This window comes from Eurypyga helias, unplaced genomic scaffold (genome assembly GCF_000690775.1).
Source record: "Eurypyga helias isolate BGI_N326 unplaced genomic scaffold, ASM69077v1 scaffold19173, whole genome shotgun sequence".
NCBI classification, from domain to species: domain Eukaryota; kingdom Metazoa; phylum Chordata; class Aves; order Eurypygiformes; family Eurypygidae; genus Eurypyga; species Eurypyga helias.
Window position 1 is genome coordinate 1 of NW_010243315.1, and position 23873 is coordinate 23873.

General features: G+C 53.7%; 1 protein-coding gene across 1 annotated transcript; it reads right to left on the reverse strand.

Annotated features, from left to right (window-relative positions):
* Positions 1 to 352: 352 nt before the first annotated feature.
* TRAF7 (TNF receptor-associated factor 7, E3 ubiquitin protein ligase) lies at positions 353 to 15488 on the reverse strand (the record flags this gene model as incomplete). The annotated part of the gene is made up of 11 exons (XM_010149370.1): positions 15370 to 15488; positions 15069 to 15126; positions 13850 to 13941; positions 9006 to 9122; positions 7588 to 7680; positions 5335 to 5368; positions 3952 to 4135; positions 3152 to 3286; positions 2030 to 2247; positions 1402 to 1475; positions 353 to 401 (listed from the first exon to the last, which is right to left on the reverse strand). Coding segments are annotated over exons 1-11 (1135 nt in total), but the record flags the coding sequence as incomplete, so codon positions are not given.
* Positions 15489 to 23873: the final 8385 nt, after the last annotated feature.

A 23873-nucleotide genomic window follows, 5' to 3' on the forward strand; every position in this document is an offset into this window, starting at 1 on the left:
TCCACTCGCTCATCCTGCCCAGGTCCATGTCCCACCCTTACAGCTCATTGGCTTCTCACCGCTTGGAGCCCCAGACTCATTTCCCTACTGCAACCCCGGGCTGAACCCACGGATGCCAAAGAGGCAGAGTCTGCTTGACACCTTCCCCAGCAGCCCCAAACCCCATGGCACCGTGAGCTGTCCTTGAGCCAGTGCTTCTGCCAAACTCTACCACCAGTATTTTCTTCCAGCAGCAGCAGGTGAGGCTGTGAACAAACCACTGCTGTGCCTGGAGACACCCGTGGCCGTGCCTGCGAGCCCGCTGGGCAACCCAAACCCAGCCTGAGAGGGCGAAAACCACCTGCATACTCACATCCAAGGATGCCCATGTTGAGCCGAGCATTGATGTGGGAGAGTTCATCCTGAAAAAGAGAACAAGCTGCATGAGCCGCGAGCCGTCAGGACCAGTCTGCCCTTTAGGGCTGTCCCCACTCCACTGCCAAAACCACTCTTGCCTTTGGGCAGGACTCGACCCCCGGTGAAAGCTCTCCCTCAGCAGCTGGCTTACTCTGATGTCTCCTGCTCTAGGACTGCACACATCCACCCTCCTCTCCTCCCTCCAGCAGCTGCGGGGCGCCGCCAGCATCCCGGACCGGCACTGAGCTCCTCAGGCAGGCACAGAAATACCTTTCAGAATACACAGCCCTTGCTCTGCCATTCACCAGGCTGCTAAAGATGGTCAAATCGGCGTGGGGACTGCTTGCTCAGTTGGGCTCTTGAAGCCCACCTTGCTGGAGAAGAATTGGAAGGTCTCTTTGGAGTCTCCTCCATGACCTTGTCCCTACAGCACCCATGGGGACCATCTCATTAGTACGCTTAGGGAAACGAGGACGAGCTCCTCCTGATCAGTACATCCAGTGGGATGCAGCCTGTCTGGACTAGGGAGGAATGTCTACCTAACGTCAGTGCTTGAATAACACTCAAAATCATGAGACAGCTCTCACTCCCAGGGATCTGCTTATCTTCCTGCAGGCAGGGAGAGGGCCACAGTGTCCCTGGCCAGCATAAAAGGCACGGGAGTGCCCAGGCTTTGGAGCAGTGGGCTCTCTCCTTTCTGAAGACCTCCTTTTCTCTAGTAACACATTTTAGGAGCAGCAAACAGGCTGAGAAAAGACAGCAGGAACAGTTACAACGGCAGTGCAGGCCCAACGACCAGAATGTGCTCACTGAGCTGCCTTTAACTCGGCCTAGAGGAAATCTTCACCCAGACACCAGCTGCAGTGAAAGCAAACCGAACCAGCAAGCAGGGGGGAACCCAAAAGACCCCACTCCCCTGCTGCAGGACAAGCCAACTAGCAGCAGAGACAGCAGCTAATGGCATGTAGCCCCCTCTTTAGCCCCAGGGCCCGGCCCCCTCCTCACGTTCAGCATGGAGGCGTCCCTGCGGAACTCCATCAGGTCCTCGCTCAGCTTGCTCTGGTTCTCGTCCAGCACGTCTGCAAGAGATGGACAGGCCGTGGTCACTGCAGGCGTCCAGGACAGGCAGAGGACACCCGCCGCCCCCCTGCCTCTGAACGAGGAGGGAGAGCACTGCTGCTAGGAGCTGGGCAAAGCAGGAGGGCGTCTGCTGCTCGAATGCAAATTGAACTTGGATTTTGAAGACCCGGCAAATTTCGGAGGGACGACAGGGCTGGGCACAGCAAAGGTGTCCAAGAACCTTGCTCCAGCGTGGCTGCATTGCTGGGTATTTGACTGGCTGATTTTTATGGGGCCTGTGCCCATGGAAAAGGTCAAGGGAGAAAGGTGGTAGCTGCCCGCAGCCATTTCTAGGACTGGCCGTGTGACTGGTGACTGCAGGATTAGGTCCCATGATGTCCGGGCAGCAGGAGTCGATGCAACCCCTATTTGTTCCTCTGCAAGGAATATCTGAATCTCCTGAAACCTGCTCGGCACCAGTTTTAAACAGGGAGCGAATCCTGTAACACACCATCCTGACAAAGAGCTGCCCTGTCCCTACAGCTCTGACCCCAGAGCTCGTCTGCTCACTCACCAAACTTCAGCTCCAGGTTCTTCTCCAGCTGGTCGATTTTCTCTGACAGCTTGCCCAGCATGGAGCGCAAGAAGGCAATTTCCTGGTCCTTCTGGGCCATTGCCACCTGCATCTCATGGAAGCGATCGTCTGTCTGCTGCAGGAACTCCTTCAGCCCCTCGAACTTGCACGTCTCCAAGTGGGTCTCATAAGTGTCTTGATTTCCTATGAACGTGCACCTACAAGGGGAAGGCAGAGGTTGGCCAGAGCGGGGCCAGCGAGACCTCCTTGCTCAGCTGGCTCCTCAGAGAGGGGTCTGAAGACCTGAGGGAGGGTCTGAGGCCAGTGTGGGTCCCCAGCTGTGCTGCTCCTCCTTCCAGGAGCAGTGGCACTGCCATCCACAATCCTGCTGGGTGCCAGCAACTGTTGGGTAACAGAGAGGCCAAGCAGCTCCCTGTCCTCCGGCCAGGATGTTGGCCAGAAAACTGAACTGTCTGTTCAGGTAGGTGCAAGGAAAAGCAGCCTTTGGGCAAGAACGTGGTGTCAGTTTGTGTGCTCACCAGGAGCTCAGTCTAAGAGCCGTTAAAACCACTGGAAAAACCTCGGCAGATGCTGACTTGGGCCTGCAGCACGGCAGGGAGTCAGGGCTGCTCAGTCAGGACTCGCCTTGCCCTGCTCCTGCCAAATCATCTCTTCTGCCACAGTAACCCCAGCCGTGCATCCTGCATGGAACCCCCGGCCCGGCCGCCCTCTGCGCATGTCACAACCAACCCCCAAGGCTGACTGGCGCTGCCCTTGCCCTGGGAGAAGAACTGGTTTGAAAGCTGGTGCCCCAATGCCTTTCCTGTACTCATCCTGCATGGATCTAGCCACATCCACGGCTCTGACTCTCCTCCAGCGTGTTCTCCTGCCTACACACCCCAGCCTCCTCCTCGGCTTACAGCTGGGCAGTGTGACCTGCCCGAGAGGCTCGGGGGCTGCCTTCCGCAAGCCCTGCCAGCCTGATCTTGGTCTCAGGCCAGCGCACAGCACTGGGAAGAGTTGCTCAGAGCCTGTGGGGCTATCCCAAGGCTGCAGGAGCCAAAAAGCAGCTCAGAAATGAGCTCAGTGCATCCTTCCCACTAAAAAGCATCAGCTCCTTACCCGTATTTGGAGTGGGGACATTTTATGTGCTCGCACTCTTTCAGATGTGCCTCCAGGTTCATCTTCAGCAGAGGCGGGCAGCTGGGGTTATTGGGGCAGCGAACCGGCCGGTAATCACAGCTGCTCTCATGATCCCTGCCCACGGAGAGACGCACAAGGAGGGACAATCAGCAATAAGCAAAACAACACAGATCATCAGAAAAGGAGCAAACCAGCACTGTGAGACTGTTAGGTGATGGAAAGCCTCCCACTCCAAGCAACTACAGCTTTAAATCCTCATTTAGCCAGTAAGTTGAAAGCAGTAACAGGTCACATTTCTGCAGGGAACATCTCCTTCTGCAGCTGCTCGACTGAGCCTTCAGGCAGCTATCCCCAACAGGCAATGGCCAGCTGACAGGGAAGGCAGTGTATGCATTTAGGATGGGGAGGGAGATAGATTTCAGATTCCTAGGATACAACTAAGATAACTCCTCTTTCAACAAGAATCCCAAGGTCTCTGCTTGACCATGTTTTCACCCCAGATGTGAGGTGGCTGTTTTCACATCGTATCCCCTGTCCCAGTGCCGAGACACTCAGGTGAGCTGGGAGCAGAGAACAGCATCCTTTCCCACCTGCCACCACCCTAAAATGGAGACACGTTGGAAAGAACTGTCTCTTCACATCACCTTGCCCATGCCCACAGCTCCGCATGTCCCCCTGCACCCAGAGCACGGCCGCGGGGCTGCTCCAACAGGAGAGCAGACTGCTGGTGGTGGAGCCCTCTCCCTGGAGAGGCTGCACACTGGCAAGAAGGCACTTACTTCCTGGCACTCAGTTTAATTGTAAACGGACATCCACGGGGGTCCACCTCGAAGGCAGCGGGCTTGCTGCTGGCTGCAGGCCGGCACCCGTACTTGCAGTGGATGAAGAGCTCCCCGATCTGCTCAGCCACGGCGATGTTGTTAACCACTACGGTCAGTTTGGCATTGTCCACGGGGCACTTCTCTGCCAGGGAAGCAAAAGAGAGAGAAAGAGGGTCAGAAAGGGCTGAAACGCTGCAGGAGATTGTATTTTTTCTGCCTTCTCTGGACAAGGATGGCCAACTCCCATGGAACGAGCCACAGATATTCACACAAGGTCTACAGCCGCTCTCTCTGGTTTGTCTTGGGGCTTGGTGAAGAGTCACAGTTCATGTTAATCCAAGATAATTTGAGCCAGCTGCCAAGGAAAAAAGGATGCAGACTACCTCGCGCTTGCTGAAGTATTCACAGGCAGTGACCACTAATCAGCAGCTAACACCACCCCCCCAGGCCTGATGCTCGGCTCCACCGCTGCCACGAGGCACTGCAGGCCAGGGATGCTGCAGTGCAGCACAGACACGAGCTTTGAGGGCAGGAGCAGAACGGAGCAACTCAGGACTGCAACTGCAAAGCCTTTTGCTACAAATTTGTCATGTGCGATAGACACAGCACATGGTGACAGAGGGTTAGCGTGCACAGGGACCCCTCACATGTGGAAGACAAACATCCTAAGGCAGAAAGAGCAGCAGCTTTGGTGGACTCTCCAGGGAGCTTCCTCAGGGCTCAGGGATGTTCTGGTAATATGAATGGCTTGGTTTTGTGCTGAGGCTTTCCAAGAGGGGCACGGGCTCGTGTCTTTTGTTTTAGCACAGAGTCCAAACCAAACGGGAGCTGCTTAGGCCAGGCCAGCAGCCAGACACTCGGGTTCCACCAGCTCTCTGGAAGAGCTGGGTGAGCTGCGGCAGCTCTCTTGAGTTGCAGCGGGCAGAGAGCTGGCACTGACGGGATGGGGGAGGAGGGGTTTGATGGGTCTCTGCCAAACACGGCGCCCCTGTTCCTTAGGCAGGCACAGAAAGCTTTCTGCCTGAAATCAATGGGTCAGCTCTGGGCGAGACATGTATTATCCTGGGATTATCCATTGCATATTCCAGGATTTGAGAACATCCTGTGCCCAGGAGCTGGCCCTAGCCCTCCAGTGCCCATGCTACAGTGCGTCCCATCACAGCTCCAAGCTGCACAGCCACCCGTGCCCCAGCCCCTCGCTGCTGCGGCGGCAGCCCGTCACCAACAGCTTGTTTTAAGCCCTTCAGACATCTTTCTGCCAGCTTCTTCTTAAGTGAAAGCAAACAAACCAGAAAACAACAGCGTTTTGGCTGCATCACACCAGAACAGTTCTGTACTCACCAGATGTTAAGGCACATCTTCTACAAAACGTGTGCTGTGGAGACAAAGAGGAACAGTGGTGTCAGCGTAAACAATACCGGACAAATTACTCCCTGCGGGTAAGGGTGGGAAAGGTGGGAGACAGCAAAGCCTGTGGCACAGGGCCCTCAGCAGCTGTTCTGCCTGCTTTATAGCTCAGTGCGCTCTGCAGTCTGCACCACAGGGCAAAAACCAGCTGCTTGCTCAGGCAGCCGAGTGCAACACGAGTCCTGTGCCGGAGGATTATTAAGCACATGGTTTGAAGCTCTCAGGGTTCTGTCTTGTCCAGAATCAGGCCAAGAATCATAGAATTGTTTTGGTTGGAAAAGACCTTGAAGATCATCAAGTCCAACAGACAACCCAGTACTGCCAAGTCCACCCTAAACCATGATCCTGAGCACCACATCAACTCGTCTCTTAAATCTCGCACAGGATGGTGACTCCACCCCCTCCCTGGGCTGCCCATTCCAAGCCCGGACAGCCCTTTCTGTGAAGTTTTTCCTAATATCCATGTCATTCCCTTGAGAAGTCTCAGGGGGAAGAGCACCAGCCTGGCCTCTCCTTGTCCTTGGCCCATCACATATATCCCTCCGTAGCTCTCCTAACGTAGCTGAAGCCGTCCTGCTGCCAGGTGATGGGACACCTGGTTTGAAGCCCATTAAACACACTGTGATTTTTGACACATTAAATAGCTCTTTATTCCTAGAGCAGAAATGTATAGCCCCTTCCAGTGCCTGGGGGGGCTACAAGAAAGCTGGGGGGACTTTTTCCAAGGGCAGGGAGCGACAGGACCAGGGGTAATGGGTTTAAATGGAAAGAGGGAGATGGAGATGGGACACCAGGAAGGAATTCTTCCTGGAGAGGGTGGGAGCACTGGGACAGGTTGCCCAGAGAAGCTGTGGATGCCCCATCCCTGGGAGTGTCCAAGGCCAGGCTGGATGTGGCTTGGAGCAACCTGGTCTGGTGGAAGGTGTCCCTGTCCATGGCAGGGGGTGGGACTGGGGGGGCTTTAAGCTCCCTTCCCACCCAAATCAGTCTGTGGTTCTATGAATGTACAGTAACTATTTAACTTGCTGAAGTAGCACATGAATCTAACATGCTAATGAATGTAAAGAAAGGGACAAAGGCTGCAGCATCTCACTGGTCCTGAACTTGCCCCGTGGGCTCCTGGGAGCCTCCTCAGCCACATTCCCCTGCCACTGGGCCAGCACCTGGCAGCAGCGCTGGAGAGACTGCAAGTCACTCCTGGGAGCAGTTATCTGCCGCCCTGCTCGCACGGGTTTTTCCTGCCCTGCACAGCTGCATGGTGCTCTCTCCAGCGCTGCCAAGCCAGGACTGCAAATAAAGCCAGGCTGCTTCCTGCAGCAGACTTGTTTTTCTGTATTAACCAGTACATCTCAGTGTCTCCACAAAGAGCTGCTTGCTGAAACGGTGCAGCGGAACTGCACCAACTTCCAACCCCTCTGGGGATAGCACCCTCAGTGCAATGACAACCCTCCTCTCTGCTTTTGGCACTACAGCTCCAGCCTAGCGATCAGAAGCACGTCAGCAGCATCAGAGAGCTCATCACAAAGCCATTTTTCTTCACATGTAGCACAGAAGCAGCAATAACACAGTTTCTATTAAAACCCAGTAAAATGGAATACAGAAGAATATTCATAACTCTTTGCCTTTCATTAGGGGATCTCAAATCCCTTTGCAAGCGTTAACTAAATGAAGCTTCAAGCCATCCTTGTTTTGTAGGAAACGCTTTCTTCAGTACTGAAGAGCAGCCATTCCTGGGGTGCCCAGAGGCAGCAGCACTCTGCAGAGCCCTTCAGGACAGGGAACAAGGAGTTTCAGACCTCACTGAAGCCACACCAAGGACACTGAACGTGGCCAGGACAGGCAGGCTGACAGCACAGCTCTTCTGGGAAAAGCTGCCCAATTTTAAGCAAGGCCCAAGCTTCTCTGGCTAACTGCAGCGTCCCACACACCCCCCCAGACTGGTTCAGAGCTGCCTCGTGGGGAAATCCCACACACATCCATCAGCACCTCTGCTCCCATGCTGGCCCAGCTTCCCTGGGCAGGGGCTGCCCGACTTTGGTCACTCAGGCTGGCAGGCACTGGGGACAAGCAGTGGGGACAGGCACTGGGGACAAGCACTGGGGACAAGCACTGGGGACAGGCAAGGCTTGGCTACAGCTCACACAGCACATCTGCAGAGCCCGCACTCATGGTTTGGAAGAGCCTTACCCCACAGGTCGTGATGACTGGATCCTTAAACACACTACAGCAGAGTTGGCAGCACAGCTTCACGGACGGCTGTTCGGCAAATACCAGTGGCTCCTGAAGAGGAGGAGGGAAAGGGGCAGAGAGAGCACAAGGATCAGTCCAAACGCAAGAGCCTCCAGCTCTGCAGAAGGAACAAAACAGCTCTTCAGTGGCGGGCCTTGGGGAGCCTGGGGCACAGGGCACGCTATGGGTTTCATTATCTCAAAATACACTTTTGTCCGGATCTGCTGACCTCCAGCACGGAAGAGGTAGGGGAAGAATGAAGTTGGGAATGGCTGGAGACCCTCAGCTCATCACAAACTGGGGGCCATCAGCATGTGGCAGGATTAAGACCTGACAGCAAACTGCATGGACCAACTTCTTTGCCAGAGTGACTCAGAACTGCACGAGCTGCATCATCTGATATTTTCTGCCTGGTTGGACTGAACAGTGTGTTGTCAAAAACGACCCCCATACTAAGCCTGAAGTTTAAAAGCGATTTTAAAACAGCGTGCCCTTTTGTGTTTTTGAAACATCCTGAAGGAAGGGCTCTTTCATTCCCTTACGAAGCAGAAACAACATTGTTTCTGCCACAATGGGCCCATCTCTCCAGTTTTGTTTACCAACTGAGACTGCTGGAGAGCGGGCTTGGAGCATGTCCTCCTGAAGCAGCACAGCTCTGCTCCCCGCCAAAGCAGGGCTTCACATTTCAGAGCCTGTCAAATCAATCCCTGCAGTTCGGCCTAGCTTTTCATCCTGTGCTGCTCCCAGAACTGCAAACACAACCCCCTGGGTTCCTAAATATAAAACACACACTTCTATCCCAGATCCGTGGGAAAACGCCGCCTGACCTTTTATGCATCCAGTCTGGGGTTAGTTGTTGGGTCACAATCTAATCTCATCTTAAAGATGTCCTCCCCCAACAGGAGTCACATGTGGACAATTCCTTGCACCCTCCTGGGGCTTACAATCAAGTCAGTGGGGTGCCACAGCCCCATCTGCAGGCTGGGGCTTGGAATCAGCAGGGAATTGCATTAGTCTTGCTGCCTGGGGCTAGAACACCAGCCTAAAGACCTGTGACCCTCTTCTGCTCTGCAGCAGAGCCAAGGAATCACACGTGACTTTGCAAAGACCTACAGTTTTTCTGAGAAGCCAAAAAGCTTCAGCACTGTACCCTCTTTCCAGTGAGGAAAACGGTACACAAGGAAACACAGTGACTTGACAGAAGTCAGTGGTGGAAACAAAATTAGAACCAGGAATCCTGACAGCCTGGCTTTTAGCTGCCAGCCATCAGGAAAGATCTGCCCATGACAGCTCTACGTACTCACATAGTGCACTAAGTTACTCTTTTGACACTGAACTTCCTAATACTGCTCCTTCAGACAATCCGAAATACCTACTGGCTCCTCCTCTTCCTCATGGAGCGAGAACGTCGAGCGCAAGGACATGTTGGACTCGGAGTGCAAGGAACGGACGGAGATAGCAGAGTCGGAGCGGCGCGGGGTGCTGATCGGAGGCTTCCAAGAGACAAAAACCAGTTCTTATTATTCCAAGTAATTCCCCCCTGCTCCAAAACCCCAGGCACAGAGACTTCAAATTCAGTCCCTTCCCTCCACCAAACTCAGCCACCCCATTTGTTCATCCGCTCTGCCACGCGCGACCCCCAGCAGCAGCCCCTCTCGCTGCTGCGCACCCTCCCTGGCAGCCAGGAACACTGCACGCTGCTCGGAGACGGGACAGGCAGCGCTCACATTGCACACCCTAATCCGAGCTGACACCTCCATTCCAAGCACACAACGTCCCTCAAAGGTGCGTTCGTTGGCATACTCACTGCGCACAGCCGCAAAGCAAGGGTTTGGAGGAATTAATCCTTCAAGCAGAGCTTTGTAAGCCTCCCCCAGAGACAGCCCGACTTGGGCAGCGTCTGCAACTCCTGCAGCAGCACTTGTTGTTTCACTCCCTATCTCACTTCTGCCAAATTTCTCTGCGTAAGTGTGGAGACTTCCTTCTATTCAATTCAGTAACAGGCTGGCTTTGTCGCTTCCTGCTCGGGCGGGGAGAGCGAAGTGGACGTCGCGTGCACCAATCAAGAAAAATCCCACTGGTTACGGCAGCCTTGGGATTGGCTTTGAGGGAATGCTGCCACTGGAATATTAAGCAGCGGTGAATCGCTAAAGGGGGGGAATATCAACCAGCAGCGCGTAGCCAAGATGCAATTTGGTGTCAAAGTGAAACTGGAGACTCTTCAGACCATGGGGTGATTGGATGTGGGGGGCTAGAGCAGCCCCTGCTGCGTTACTCCAGGGGAGATTCTGCTGGCAGACGGGGAAGGGTGCAGGGAAGCGGTAAGAGTCTTGAAGGAGCACAATGGATGGGCTGACGAAGGAATGGCAGGACGAAGCATAAGCTCCAGACACTCAGCATCAAGAGGTGACCAAGGCCAGGCCACCTGCATGTACCACACCTATGCGTGGCTCGACCGTCGCCTACATCAGGCACAAATCCTGGAAGTGCTGGCTGGAAGGAGCTCTGGAGATGGCTGGCCCTGCTGCCCACTGGAAGAGGTTGAGCCATACAGATGAGACCCTGCTGCCCCACGTTCCTGTCCCACGCTACCCTGTGAGCAAAACGGGTTTTCCTGACGTTCGACATGCGTTCCCGAGCTGCGTGTTGTGTGCTTGCCCTGGGCAAAAGCCTGTGACACAGGGGCGGGCAAAAGTGATGGGAGAGGCCAGTGGGGCAGTCAGGAAATTCAGCAAAGTTGTAAGATGGGCTTCAGAGCCTGCTGTCTCCCCCAGAGACAGACTATAGTGCGGCCTGGGTGCAGCCCTTGCTGGGCTGCAGAAGAGGAGCAGAACAGGATCCTGCTGGGTCTTCACACCACGCTGCTTCTTGAATTTTATGACAGTGGGATTCTAGGAGCTCAGAAACGCTGCATCTGCTTAGAACATGAAGCATAAAGCTCTTTTTCTTAAGGAAGGCATATTTATTGGCTAAATATGTAAACCTTGAGCAGGCAGGGTGCAGCCCTTGCTGGGCTGCAGAAGAGGAGCAGAACAGGATCCTGCTGGGTCTTCACACCACGCTGCTTCTTGAATTTTATGACAGTGGGATTCTAGGAGCTCAGAAACGCTGCATCTGCTTAGAACATGAAGCATAAAGCTCTTTTTCTTAAGGAAGGCATATTTATTGGCTAAATATGTAAACCTTGAGCAGGCATGGTTAAATGCAGATCCATTAATGTTATTATTTTCCTCTACTAGTAGCAGAAGTTATTAAAACAACAGGAATGACTGTGCATAGTTTCCATTCTGGAGGTGACACCGAGACCAGGGCAGCAAGGGCAGACTCTGCAGGAGGCAGTTTTATCAAGAGCAACATCCTGTGCGGATCACCAATGGAAAGGAGGGGGGCTGCAGCCCAAGAGCACTTCCAGGAGGCAGGGGGGCGAGACACAGCCTTGCTAGCCTTGTGCAGCACCATAGTCTCAGCTCCCTGCATCCTGGCTGGGCTAATGCTGGTGTAAAACACGCAGGAGGGAAGGTGATGTGCTGAGAAATCTCACTCCACTCGGGCTGAATGGCAACGCTGAATGGCAGAGGCATGTGCTGGTGTTTGCTGCCCCTCTAGTACCTGAAGCCTTTGATTTTGCCAAGGAAACAAGGGTAAGACGTGAGAGACCTCAGCTCTACAGGGTTAGTCGCTGCACTGCTTCCCACTCCTACCCTGGCTATTTAGGCTGAGCTTTGCAGCACTGGTGGTGCGCAGAGCGGCCAGCGCGAGGGCCCTGACTGCTGGGCACTCCTGCGCTGCAAACAATGACAGAGCACGAGGATCACACGACTTCCACCCTATGGGCACCTGTCCAGGCTGGGGGGCACCCGTAGGCACCAAACCCGAGGAGTGCCAGGCCATGCCACAGGGACAAGGTGACACAATGGCTCTGCTTCGGCCAGGCCTGAATTTGGGACGATCACAGATTGGGGGATATGGGAGGTGGGAGCAGGGTCCCACCTCACCACAGATGTACCAGGGCTATTTCTGCACTAAACATCAAGCCCAACTTCAACCAGCCCAAGGACGGCGTGCTCACACGTCTTTTGACGGAAGATGGATAGCTTGTGGCTGGCAGGTAACTCAGTCTGGCCTCTGGTTCGGGGGTGAAGCTCCCTGTAAACACCGAGACACCAGAGAGCAGTCAGCTCTACATCCATTATCTCCAATATCCAGCTGTAATCTTCAGGGGGACTTCCCATGACGTCAGCTACAAAAGCAGCCTCCACATGATGGCTCCAGTGCCGTCCTCGCTCCTGCTCCCTGTAGGCACGGCGAGGCTGGGAACCCGTGGCACTGCTTTCAGGAAAGATGACAGCAGTCGCTCAATAATCCCTGCCCTGCGCATAGAACACGCTGCTCTGCTTCTGGTTTCATTAACAGAAGCTTTAAAAAGAAAGAAGAAGGGGTGGTGGAGGTCACAGGAGGTCTCTGACTCCTCTCCAGCTGCCTCTCTGATGGCTGACAGGTCCTTGGCAGCTTCTGGAGAAGGGAAAACTTAGCAATGAGGAAGGGAAATCCCAGATTATTTCTTGACAAAGCAATGGAAGCATCCTAAAAGGGTCAGTGAGCGTTTGTCTGGAGCAGGAGGCAGAGCAGGGCTGCGGCGCTGCTGGTGTGTTAGCACCTTGTGCTGCAGGCTGCTTCCTGTACCGCTCCTTAACCCTCCTGCGATTCTCATTTAAGAATATTTAGCCCCCGAGGGAAGGGGGGATGAGACTGTCCAAGAGGACTGAGGCTACATCATAGGAGAGATCTCTCCTATTCGTGGTTGAACGCATCACTTCGTCACACTGTGGATTTCAAAGGAATCACCCTAACCAGACATCGCTAAATGTAACATTCTCCCCTCCAGAAAAACCCTCATCTACGCTCCACGAGAACGGCACAGCACAGGAAAAGGGTGCAGCGAGCACAGCACTCTGCCCACAGGACCCGTGCTGACAGCCAAGGGCTTCCTGGAACAGCAGCCCAGCAGCACGGGGTCGGTGATGCGATGGAGAGTTGTGTTTGCCAAGGACATGAGGCACACGTTCAAAGGACTTTCTGAAAAAACAAACACACGCTCGCATAAAGCGCAGCAGGATCTCTGAGCGACAGAAGGAACTTTGTAGGATGCTGACAATAAAGCTCTTTGCAATCTGGTGTCAAATTCATTTGAAGAAGTGTTGTAGCTCCACACTGTCGCTGACCCCAGTCTCTACCAGCGCAGAGCAGCAGCCGTGATCCATTTATCCCTGCCTTGGAAGATGGATCTCATAACCTGGCAGCCTACAACGACTTAGTGCAGAGAGTCTACTACTCAGGTGCTTCATCTAAATAAGAGCCTGTGGTTATAAGATGCAGATGGAGCACTAGGGATAGGAGAGCGAGGCCTCACAGCGCTCTGCCCATTCGCTGAGGTTTGCTTTGCTGTTGCTGTTCTTGGTTTGACTGATTTAGCTGATTTAATTTCTCTTTAAGCAGCTGAGGCCTGTCGGATCACTAAATTCCCCCGAAAGAAGTTACTCAGAAGGGAGTGTGATGAAAAAAAAAGAAAACCCAGAAAGCTGGGTACGAAACCAGGCAGCGCTTTTCTGCGGATACTGCGAGACATGGGAATGGTTTGTGTGAGAAGACCCTGATGATGTAACCTCCTGAAGCAGAGCATACTCCTCGGTGTCCGACAACCCGCTCCGCAGGTTTCCAACGTGCTCCTTGTGGTCAGAAGCCCCATCTGGAGGTGGAAAGAGGAATGGCTTTTCTGGTCCTCACTGCAAGGCAAGCTGCACTGCTGGGTGTCCAACACACCGCGATGGAGACTGCCTGGCCTCAGCCACTGTCCCAGACACCCCGACACCAGCTCTGCTTTCTCCAGAGACCCAGAGCGTGCTGCTCAGGTCAGGAGGCAGGTACAGCCTCACGAGCAGGCCTGGGGGATTCATAGCTCCGGGGCTTTGTAACCGCATACCATGTTGAAGCAGCCTGAAAACGAGCACCAGCCAGGTCAGCCTAATGCCTTGGGTCAATGCAGCCTCTGCTTCCCCACTGCCCCAATCCCGGGAGCAGCCGGGAAACGCCGAGGCTGGTCCTGCCGCTGGCGCAGACATCTGCCTTCGACACAAGGAACGGTGGGGGAGGCAGGGAAGTGCAGAGGAGCAGCAGCCATCGCTCATTTGACATATAACCAGCTAAGCCAGCCAAGACCTACCATGCCATCGTCCTCATCGCGGGGGGAATAGGTGAGTGTGCTGGAGGAGGATGGCGTCCGACGATGCTGCTTAAAAGTATTGGTCCCGTCAGCTTTAAAGAGAAGAAGAAAAGGCAAGCATTTAGGCCCCTCGGTAACATTTCTGAGCTAAACGGCAGTCGCTGTAGCTCTAAATGTTCCTTGAAAAAGGAAAAGATTAGGGATTCTGCAATTCCAGTGCCTGACCCGGACATATCAGTGCAGGCGGAACAACCTGATCTCTGCCAGCTTGCTGGAACGCACGCAGCCCTCTGAAGGTAGCTTACCCAGAGAAGAGCCCAGAGAATATTCTACCAGGTCCATAGGTTAAAAATACTATTGAAAGGAAACCTTATACTCCCACATATTTCAGTCACCACCAAAAATTGCTTCGATCAAGGGAGGTCTGGTTATTCTTGCAGCAGAAGGGAAGCACACAAAATTCAACTGGAGATATTTGTATAAACATCATATTACCAACTCAAATAAAATTGTGAATGTAAATATTCAGGAGTCCAAACCCATCCAGAGTCCTGAGTCCTGCACAAATGTAATCCAGACATTTCCTCCGGGGAGATGTGCCTTTCCTTATCTAAACCAGTGTCAAGTGCCACAGTTTATCTTTGCTAAAGTAAGGATATTTTCATTCCCAAACGAAACCAGAACTCTTCCAACATTCATACCACGTGCCAGGGCTCAGACTCCTCCCTGCTGGGCTTTGGGAACAAAGCACAAGGATTTTAAGGTACACTCGCACTCCCTCCTGCCAGAGCTAAAAATGGCCATGGGGGTTTTACCGAAGCATCCAGAGTGACCCAGAGTCGGGCAGGGAGTGGGGACGGGAATTCTCAGCACTGATAATGATCGCGTGAGAAGTCACAGAGAGAAATAAGATTTGGGACTGAGCTCTGTATCAAACCTGTTGTATTATCCTCTTTTAAGCACAGGCTTCCCAGTGGTACTGTTAAGTCTGCCTAATGGGAAAAAATTTCTCTGCGTGCCCATTTCCCTCCTGCCTGGTGATCAGATGCCATGATTAAATAACACTTGGGCTGCACACTACTAAACCCAGCACCCTGACACCTGTTCGTAACCAACACGGCGATTCTCCCAACAGCTCTGCGGTCTGTAAAACACCATCACCCTGGTAGGAATCACGCTCAGCGCTTTGGGGGAAGCTCTATGCATGAAACACACTCACCCTTTGTGATGGTGGTCACAGCGGAGTAGGCTGGCCCAAAAGTTGTTTCCATTCTTGTCTGAAACATTGACAAAATGAGGGTCAGCGTGTATCGCCGCAGCACAGCCCGAAGGCTTCCTGCCTCTCCTGAACTGCTGCAAACCCATACTCGTATATTCCCACCTTTATCCATTAACAGGGGGGGTTTTAAGAAGGAAGAAGGTACCATATTTGCCAAAGCCATCTTGACTTTCCCAAAAGAAAGGATGAGAACGTGAGAAGCAGCCCTGCCCCCCTCCCTGCCAACACCGCCCAGCCTTACCCCGTTAGTATTTTCAGAAGCAGCGATGTTTGTCGTGCCACTGGAGAAACGATTGTAGCGAGCGTTCTTGTTTGAGCTCATAATCTAGGCCAGCATTTGTTAGTCATGGGAAGTCTGCTCTGTGGAAGAAGACAGAGTTAGGCTCATTGTACACATCTCCCTGGGCTCAGAGAACAACCTCCTGTAGCACCAAGTCCAAGTATTTACCTAAGCTCACATAAACCTGGATTTTCCAAAGCAAGCGGCAAGGTCAAAGTCAGGCTCCTTCAAATCATTCCTGGATGAGTGTTCAGTGTTTTCTAAAGATATGGTGTCTTTAAAAATGATTCCTCAATCACCCAAATACTGAAATACCCATAATTAGCTGCTTTTACAAGTACACAACTGTTTTAACAGCAAGTGAGACTTCTCAGGAGACTGAGACAGGAGGCATTCCACTGGCCACGACCCACATCAGTCTTACAAAAATGAGTAGCGCCAGTTGTGCCTGACAGTCCCAGCAGAGGAGAGCAGGCTCTGCCTCTGGTCCTCTCCCCATCCCCAGTTTGAGCACGGTTCACAAAGCAGGTTACCTGCTGCTTCCCAAAACCCCTTGCCCAGAGCAGCCATTAGTAAGGAGGGTCCCAAAAGGGAGCCCCTGCCACAGCAAGGGCGAGCACAGAGCTCGTGCCATGGCTGGCAGAGGGATTTCAGCAGAGGCCACAGACACAAACCTGATCTTTCACCGCGCTGGGGAACCGCGTGGAGGGCAGAAAAGGCTTCTGGATGTAAAGCTGTATCAGTACAACCCTCATCCCATTAACAGCCAAGCTGGCCTGGACTGCAGAGCCCAGGGAGCTTGCTCACTCGTGGCTTTGCTGCTCAGGCCGGCTTCCCAGCACGCGACAGAAACATCCCATTCAGTCACCCGGGCTGCGACTGCCTTTCTCCCTCCAGGACCACCCACCCCAGATGAAGGAAGCTCTGGAAGCTTGGCAGCCCCACAGCCTTGGCAGCTGGGGTGGCAGAAAGGGATCCCTCCGTGGGAGCTCCTTTCCTGGCTGTGCTGAGCCTTCTGGCACTCCCAGCCAAGGACACCGAAGCCTAAACTTCCCTGCACCCCCAGAACTTAAGGCTGCCTCCCATTCAAGTGCGATTAGCACAGGCCTCATCCTGTTCTTCCGATGAGCTCAGTGGGAGTTTTGCTATTTAATTCAAAAACCCTGGGCTGTACTGCTGAACACAAAAGCCAGGGCTGGATCTTAGCAGAAATCAAAAATCCCACGTTTGATTTAGTTACATTTGCATTAAAGGAGTTCTTTCCAGCACAGTCTGAGCTACAAGGTCAAGAAAACCATGAAAGAAACCTTACTTCAAGCAACATGTTTGTGATTCTGGATCTCACTCCCAGCTTCTGCTCAGAAATGACCAGCAAAGTCTGGATGATCACCCAGGAAGAGAACCCCTCTCCCCCCAGAAGTCAGCAGAGGGGGTCATGTCTCCTCCTCCGCTGCTTACACAGGTTTTTTACTACGTTCAAGTTTGAAAAGTCAAGCATTACACAATGATAATGTGCAGAAACACATGGAGTTGGTTTTCTTTAACTTCTGTTGAATCCCAGTGCTGACTTCAGGGCACAAATGATGCTGTCGTCCCAGCAGATCTCACCAGATGCTCTCCAAGAGCCCCCTTCGGAGCCAGGGTACCCACAGGAAGGAGCTGCCCATCCTCACAGCCATCAGACAGAGATGCTTCTGGCTTAAGCAGAAGTTCCCATCAGAGAAGACGAGGGTTCAGCAAAAACCTTCATCCCTGCACCCGCAGGGTGTTTCAGCCTACCCAAGGAGACAGGGATGCAGCACTCCAGGAATAAGCTGCTCAGGAAGGGTTCAATTAAGAGACTCCTTTCTGTCCAAGGTATAGTTAAGTCTTGGTACTCTCACTGCCAGCAGCAGAGTCCAAGGGCTAAACAGACAGAGCAGACAGACATCTGCAGCGAGGGCAGACAGGCCAAAAATGGTTTACTAAGGCAACCAAAATCCCTTTGTACAGGACAAGAGCCAAGCGCCAGCAAAGGGCTCCTGAGGAGAAACACCCCGCGGATGCTGCGCCCAGCCAGTGCAGAGCTCCTGGGTCCTGACTGCTCCGGACAGGCTTTTGCACTCCCACCGTTCACACTTCCAGTTTTTGGGGAGGTGAAGCATCTTGGGGTGGTTCTAGCAACTGGTTTTCTCTTATCCGAAGGTAACAAGTCCTAGATCTCCAAGCTCTTTATAAAGGAGACCACGGGGATTCCCCCACTTTACAAAAAGGGAAACTGAGGCTCAAAGAGACATGACCATGCAATGTAGCCGTGACCTGGGACTTGCTCAGGGCCTCCTTAGTCCCAGCCCAAGGGCACACACACCTCCCCTGTGAGGCCCAGAGCAAGGCTGCCTGCACACTCGGCCGGCCGCATCCCGTGCTCGCGTTCGAATCTCTGCGGGTACTACGCTCTGGCTGCCGTGGGCCAGGCCTCTGCCTTCACCCGACAGCCCAGCTGTGCCTGACACAGCACTTCTCGTCGCTCACTGCAGCTCTCTGCCGGACAGCAGCCAGGTTACAGCAGCAGCACAGGCCAAGGAATCAGGCCTAAACCCTTGGAAAAAGCTATGGTCTAAAACAAAAAAACCCACAAAACGGCAGCGAAAAGGCAATCAAGCAGAAACCCCAAACCCTTCTTAAAAGCACGGATCTGGATAATGTTTTCCATGTGTTTGAAAGCACTGTCCTGGCTGTTTGCCAATGCCAGATCCCTCAGGAGACGCTAAGCAGAGTTGCTGGAGCTGTCTCAAGAAGAGCAGGAACGAGGCAGCGTTGTGCTGCTGCATCATGGAGACCTGCCGAGCTTACAGCCGGGCTCCAGCCAGCGAGGAGTTTGGCACCGGCCGTCAGGATCCTTTTATTCCTTTCAGCGGTTCCTTTGAGCAGACAGCAGAAGGCACAGGGAGGGTGGGCACTGGGGAAGAGGGAGGCCAGGGCTTTTGGATAACACACTGGCCGCTGCCCCGTGAGATCTGAACGCCACCCCCACCCCCCCCAGCCTCTCACTCTTGTGCAACCTCGGGCAAGCCACTGCAGCACTCTGCTTCCTCCCTGCACAAGTCCCTTCAGCTCACCTCTTCTGCACAGCCCAGCCCCAAAATGACAGAATCTTGGGGTATTTGTGCAGTGCCTAGCACAAAAAGGTCCCCACCTCAGCCAGGGCTCCAGCTGACGCAGCACTGATGAACAATGTAAAGCAAGTACCCCACCAGCGACGACACAAACTGCCACCTTCCCTGCGACTCCATGTCTCAAGGTTGCGCTATCTCCCGTCTGATAACATGCATTATCTCTACAGTTCCCCGCTACACGGGTTCCCTCTGTGTGAGGATCCAGCAGAGCTCACCAGTCTCCTCTGGAGAAGGGATTCAGCACCCCCCTCCTGCCACGTCAGGGTGGAAATAGAGGGATTTGCTTTGCAGGGCTATGAATCCATGACTCCTTCTTTGGAGAACCTCGGCAGCACCCATCCAAACACGCTCTATCCTGCACTACTCCCAAGGGAAGAGCACCTGGTCTGACCTCACCAGTCCGAGAGCTTCAAGGGAACCTGGCATATCAAATATTCCTCCTGGGTTCTCACTCCCAGATGGAAAGAGAGGAAGCCCATCCTTGTGGAGGGCTGTGGGCTGTTTGGAGACTCAGGCAAAGGTTTCATCCCCTTCTCATTTTCAGGGTATGTCTTGCCTCCAAATGTAACAGTTGGAGGCTCAGAGAAGCGATGGGAAAGCACTGCAGAGCACCAAGAGACAGGAAAATCCAAGGAGGACAACAGTTTGAGCAGTGTAGTACTATCGTTACATGTCGGATCAGACGTGCGGCAAACAGTGACATCAAGGTACCTGAGCTACTGCAATCACTGAGCTGTGGCCTGTCAGCCAAGGATGAGCGTGTCCCTGGGAATAACTGCCTCGGGAATCTCTGTTCCCGAGCTCGGAGGTGTCCCTGTGGGGCGGCTCACGGGTAACCCAGCAGGCTGGAGACCCGCTCACTGCTGAGAGGCATGCAGGAAGCACACCGCTGTCACCCCCTCCCAAAGCCCCACTGAAACGGAGACAAAAGGCCTTCCAACTTCAACAGATCTGGAATAAATCCGAAGCAAGGAAGGGAACATGAGCTGGAATACCAGGATTTTCCACTCATGGTTTATAAGCAAGTCCTGTGCTCCGCAGCCTGGCTGAGCAACCTACCTGCAAGCAGCAGCAGGGAGCCTGCGTGTGTCTCCTCCCAGCAGAAACCAGAGGAATGCGAGCAATGGAAAAAATGTTGACTGGAACACCAGCCAGGGGCTGCAGAACACCAGAAATACCGGATTTCAGCCCAAATCTCCGCAACCACCATATTTAGGATGCCTCATCCCTGGAAGCATTCAAGACCAGGCTGGATGAGGCTTGGAGCAAACTGGGCTAGTGGAAGGTGTCCCGGCCCACGGCAGAGGGGGGGTTGGGTGGGCTGTAAGATCCCTTCCAACCCAAACCACTCTGTGATTCTATGATTTTGTGTTACTAAACACATGTGCCCCGTGACCTAGAAGGAAAACTAAGATTTACTAAAAATTGCAGAATCCTCTGGGCTGCTAAATCCTTCACAGGGGACAAAATACAAAGGGGCTCCAGAAATCCCCCGAGCATCTTCAACAGCTCCGGGGAGCAGCAGGTCAGCAGCACTCGTGCTGGAAACACTCTCCCAGTTTCCCAGCCCAGGGCTCTCCAGGGTCAGGTTATGATTTGCAGCAGAATGGGCTGCAGAGGCACCCGGACACGTGCAGGGAGAGGACAGGGCCCATTTGCTCTGAAAAGACACAAACTCTTGGAGCTTACAACTTTAGGCTTTTTGACAATAAAAAAAGAGGGGAAAAAAATCTGCCTTGGAAAAAGGAAGGTGTGGGGACCTGCTACTCGCTAAATCAGACGGCTGACAGTAACCAGATGCGAGGAAGGGCTAGGTTTCAGGGTTTCAGCATTTGCACACCACAGGCATCAACTCAGGCTTTTGAGACTCAGCAACAAAAGCCTTAAAATTCTGACTTCAGTACTCCAGTCAAGGAAAAACCCGAGCACCGGTAGCTGCAGACAGCTGGGGAAAGCAGTGTGCTTTCTGATCACTGCAGAAGCCAACAGGATCAGCAACAGAGCCGTTCTATGCTGCTGCCGACCCCATCCCTGCACCCCAGAGCAGGGAGGGGAATCACCCCTGGGACCACAGGCCGGACTAATCCTCTACCCACAAAACGAGTCTGGCATGACCGGCATGGGTACATCAAGGGTCTAACCCTCCTCTCAGCCCTCACAGCGTACACACACCCCACTGGCTACTCTGACACTCAGCAAAAGGTCCTTACAGCCAACCCCAAGGCCAAGGCTTTGCGATGCCCCGCGCTGCACAGCGTCTCTGACGAGAAACCCGCATCTCCGCCTTATGCAATCACCACCCCGTCCAGCTCAGCAGCACGTCCTACATCTGCTTTCCTGGTCTCTTATTCCTCCTTTGGCCCATTGAAGCCGTCTCTAAGGTTATTCACCCTGCGGAAACTGCTGGGCTGGCAAAATCCCACGCAGCAGGAGCGTTGGCTGGAGAGCGCGGCCAAGGCGTGCCGTTGGCCTTGTGAGAAAGGCAGGCACGGGGTTATCCTGCTCCAGCTGGGAACAGGCCGTGGGTGCCACGAATTTCCTTATTTCACAGTCTGGGTGTTTATGGTGTAAGACACAAGCTTCTGTTCCTCTTACAGCACAGCAGCCCGAGCAGGAAGGGTTACACACCCTGGAGAGTATTGGCACATCACTGGGGAAACACTTACAAAAGCTACAACGCTGCTCCGACAGCCCAGCTCACGGGGAAGGGGCAAGGCAGGCGGGGGGCCACAAGGCAGGGGGGAGCCGAGAGCAGGGGTATGGCTTGTGGGCCCCCTCCTCGGCTCCATCGTGAGCTCTCACACAGCCAGGGCTCTTCTAGGGGAGGTAACAGGGCTAGTAAATCCAGGCCCGTTCGGACAGGCTCTGCCCACCTTGTCCTTCTGCGGTACCAAGGCGTGGCCCACACTTTCTACCTGTGAACTGATTCCCAGCGGCCCAGAGCAACCCAGAACCACAGAGTTGGTTTGGTTGGGAAAGACCTTTAAGATGGAGTTCAGTCATTAACCCAGCACTGCCAAGTCCACCCTAAACCATGTCCCTGAGCACCACATCAACTCGCCTCTTAAACCACTCCCAGGATGGTGACTTCCCCCCTCCCTGGGCAGCCCGTTCCAATCCCTGACAGCCCTTTCCATGACGAAGTTCTTCCTCATATCCAACCTGAATTCCCCCCTAGCACAATTTGAGGCCGTTTCCTCTCGTCCTACCACCTGCCACTTGGGAGAAGAGACTGACCCCCCCTCTCTGCACCCTCCTGTCAGGTTGCAACCTGCAAGGGAATGTCTCAGACCAAAGCACAAAGGAGAAGTGTGGCAGCCCAAATGCCAGCTCCTCCATGGAGACAGCCACGGGACAGTCGCTCTGGCTCTCCTGGTCAGTGTCTGGGGCGGAAACACCACTCACTTCATAAGTGCTGGATTAACAGGGCTTGGAGAACACGCTGATGAGGTTGATCAGCATCCAGTCTGACTTGTAAAACACGGCCGTACGGGTGTGCGAGCAGATCAGTGAGACCGACATCTCTGAGCGGGGTCACCGACGGGAAGCAGAGGGTGGAGCTCATCGGTCACTCCTTGGGTTAGAGGAGGCTACGCAAGGCTCCCCAGAACCTCCCAGAAACGCCGCTGGACGAGCTTTCTCAAGGGCATGGGTGCAGACGGTGAATCGAGAGCGAGCAGCGAGCCGCCAAGTCTGCAGGTGACACTAAGCTCTTGTGAGCAGTCAAATACGACGCTGATGGCGAGGAACTCAAGAACCTCACCAAGCTGAGAGACAGAAAGGTGTCAGATGAGCTTTTACGGGGATAAGTGTCAAGCAGTGCGTGTAGAGAAAAATAAAGCTGGCCTCTGCAATGCTGAGCTCTGACCTGGCAGCTACAACGCCGGCAAGAGATGCCGGGGTCTCTGTGGACTCTTGGCTGGGATTCTCAGCCCAGTGGACAGCAGCAAAGTGGCCACCGAAATGTTGAGCAGCAGGAGGAAGCCAAGTGTCTGCTTGGAGAGCTTCAATCGTGGCTGATCCATTTTGGAGTAGCATGAGCTCACACAGAAAACCCCTGTACAAACAGATCCCAGACCCCTTTGCGCACCTCTCGCCACCACCCTGCCCAGCACCATGAGCACTTCAAGGCTGGGACTGAGAGACTTGCCCCTGAGTAACAGAGACGAACCCATCCTCAGCCACCCTAGTTCAACCAAGTTCCAAAAGCCTGCTCCCAGCTGCCCTGGGAAAGGAGTTAAACACCAACATGTACTAGATTTTTAGCAGATGCTGCACCCTGTGTCCCCCAGGGAAGCCAGAGGAATGCCTGTCTCGCCTCCTGTGACCCTGCCAGACACAAGGCCACCAAAGTTGCTCCTCTGCTTCGTTCCTCAATTGCTGTGTCGTCACCAAGAGCTTCTCAAACGGCTTTGCCTTACCAGGGGCTGCACTCCTTGGGAAAGGTTTAAGCACTCCTAATTCTTCCAGGTTAAAGCCATAAGAAACCCGAGCGCATAATCGTTACTCAAAATGCACAAAATTATCACTTCCACCCCCTGCTCCCCCTCGCCCACCCCCCAACATCCTCCAAAGCTTTGAGACTTCATGACACGCTCTCACTTGCCCCCTGGGTGCAATCAGACCATTTTAAATCTCCATCTGAAATGCGTCAGTTCCTTCACAGAAAAACAATAAAGCCAACAGTAAATGCCAGTCACCTGCTCTTTTGTACCCTTTCCTTGGACTTTGCCACTGAGCACAGCACCAGATTGCTACGCCTGCTGCCAGGGAGCGACAACCAGCAGCTGAGCAAGGGAGAAAACTGCGGTGCTTTGCAGGTAGGGCGTGAGCTGGGCAAAACACGATCAAACCAGTGATGTCCTGCCCTTTGATAAACAAGCACCGAATCCTTCATTCCCAAAGAAATCAGTGCATGCGGACACCTCCACTGTGGCAAATCGACTGACAGCTTTCCGAGAGAAGCATCATTCGGTGTCCCACAACCACCAAACACCACGCTAGGAAAGTGGGAATTAAATTACTCCATTAGCAGCTGTCCTGCGGCCGCGATGGCTGAGGATGCAAGGGGGAGGCAGGGAGATAGCGCCTCTTCTCACTAACTCACCTTCTTCACTCACAACTTTGCTTAAAGGACATCCCATTTCTGGGGTACGAAAGGATTTCCCACTTCTAAAACCACCAGAAACAGCCTGAGAAAACACTTGCTGGGCTGCTGCACAGCCAAGCGTTACACATCCTTGCAAAGGTCACTCTGGAGGATCACAAAATCTGCACAAAACAGCTCCAGCGCGTTGGACAGGTGCCAGG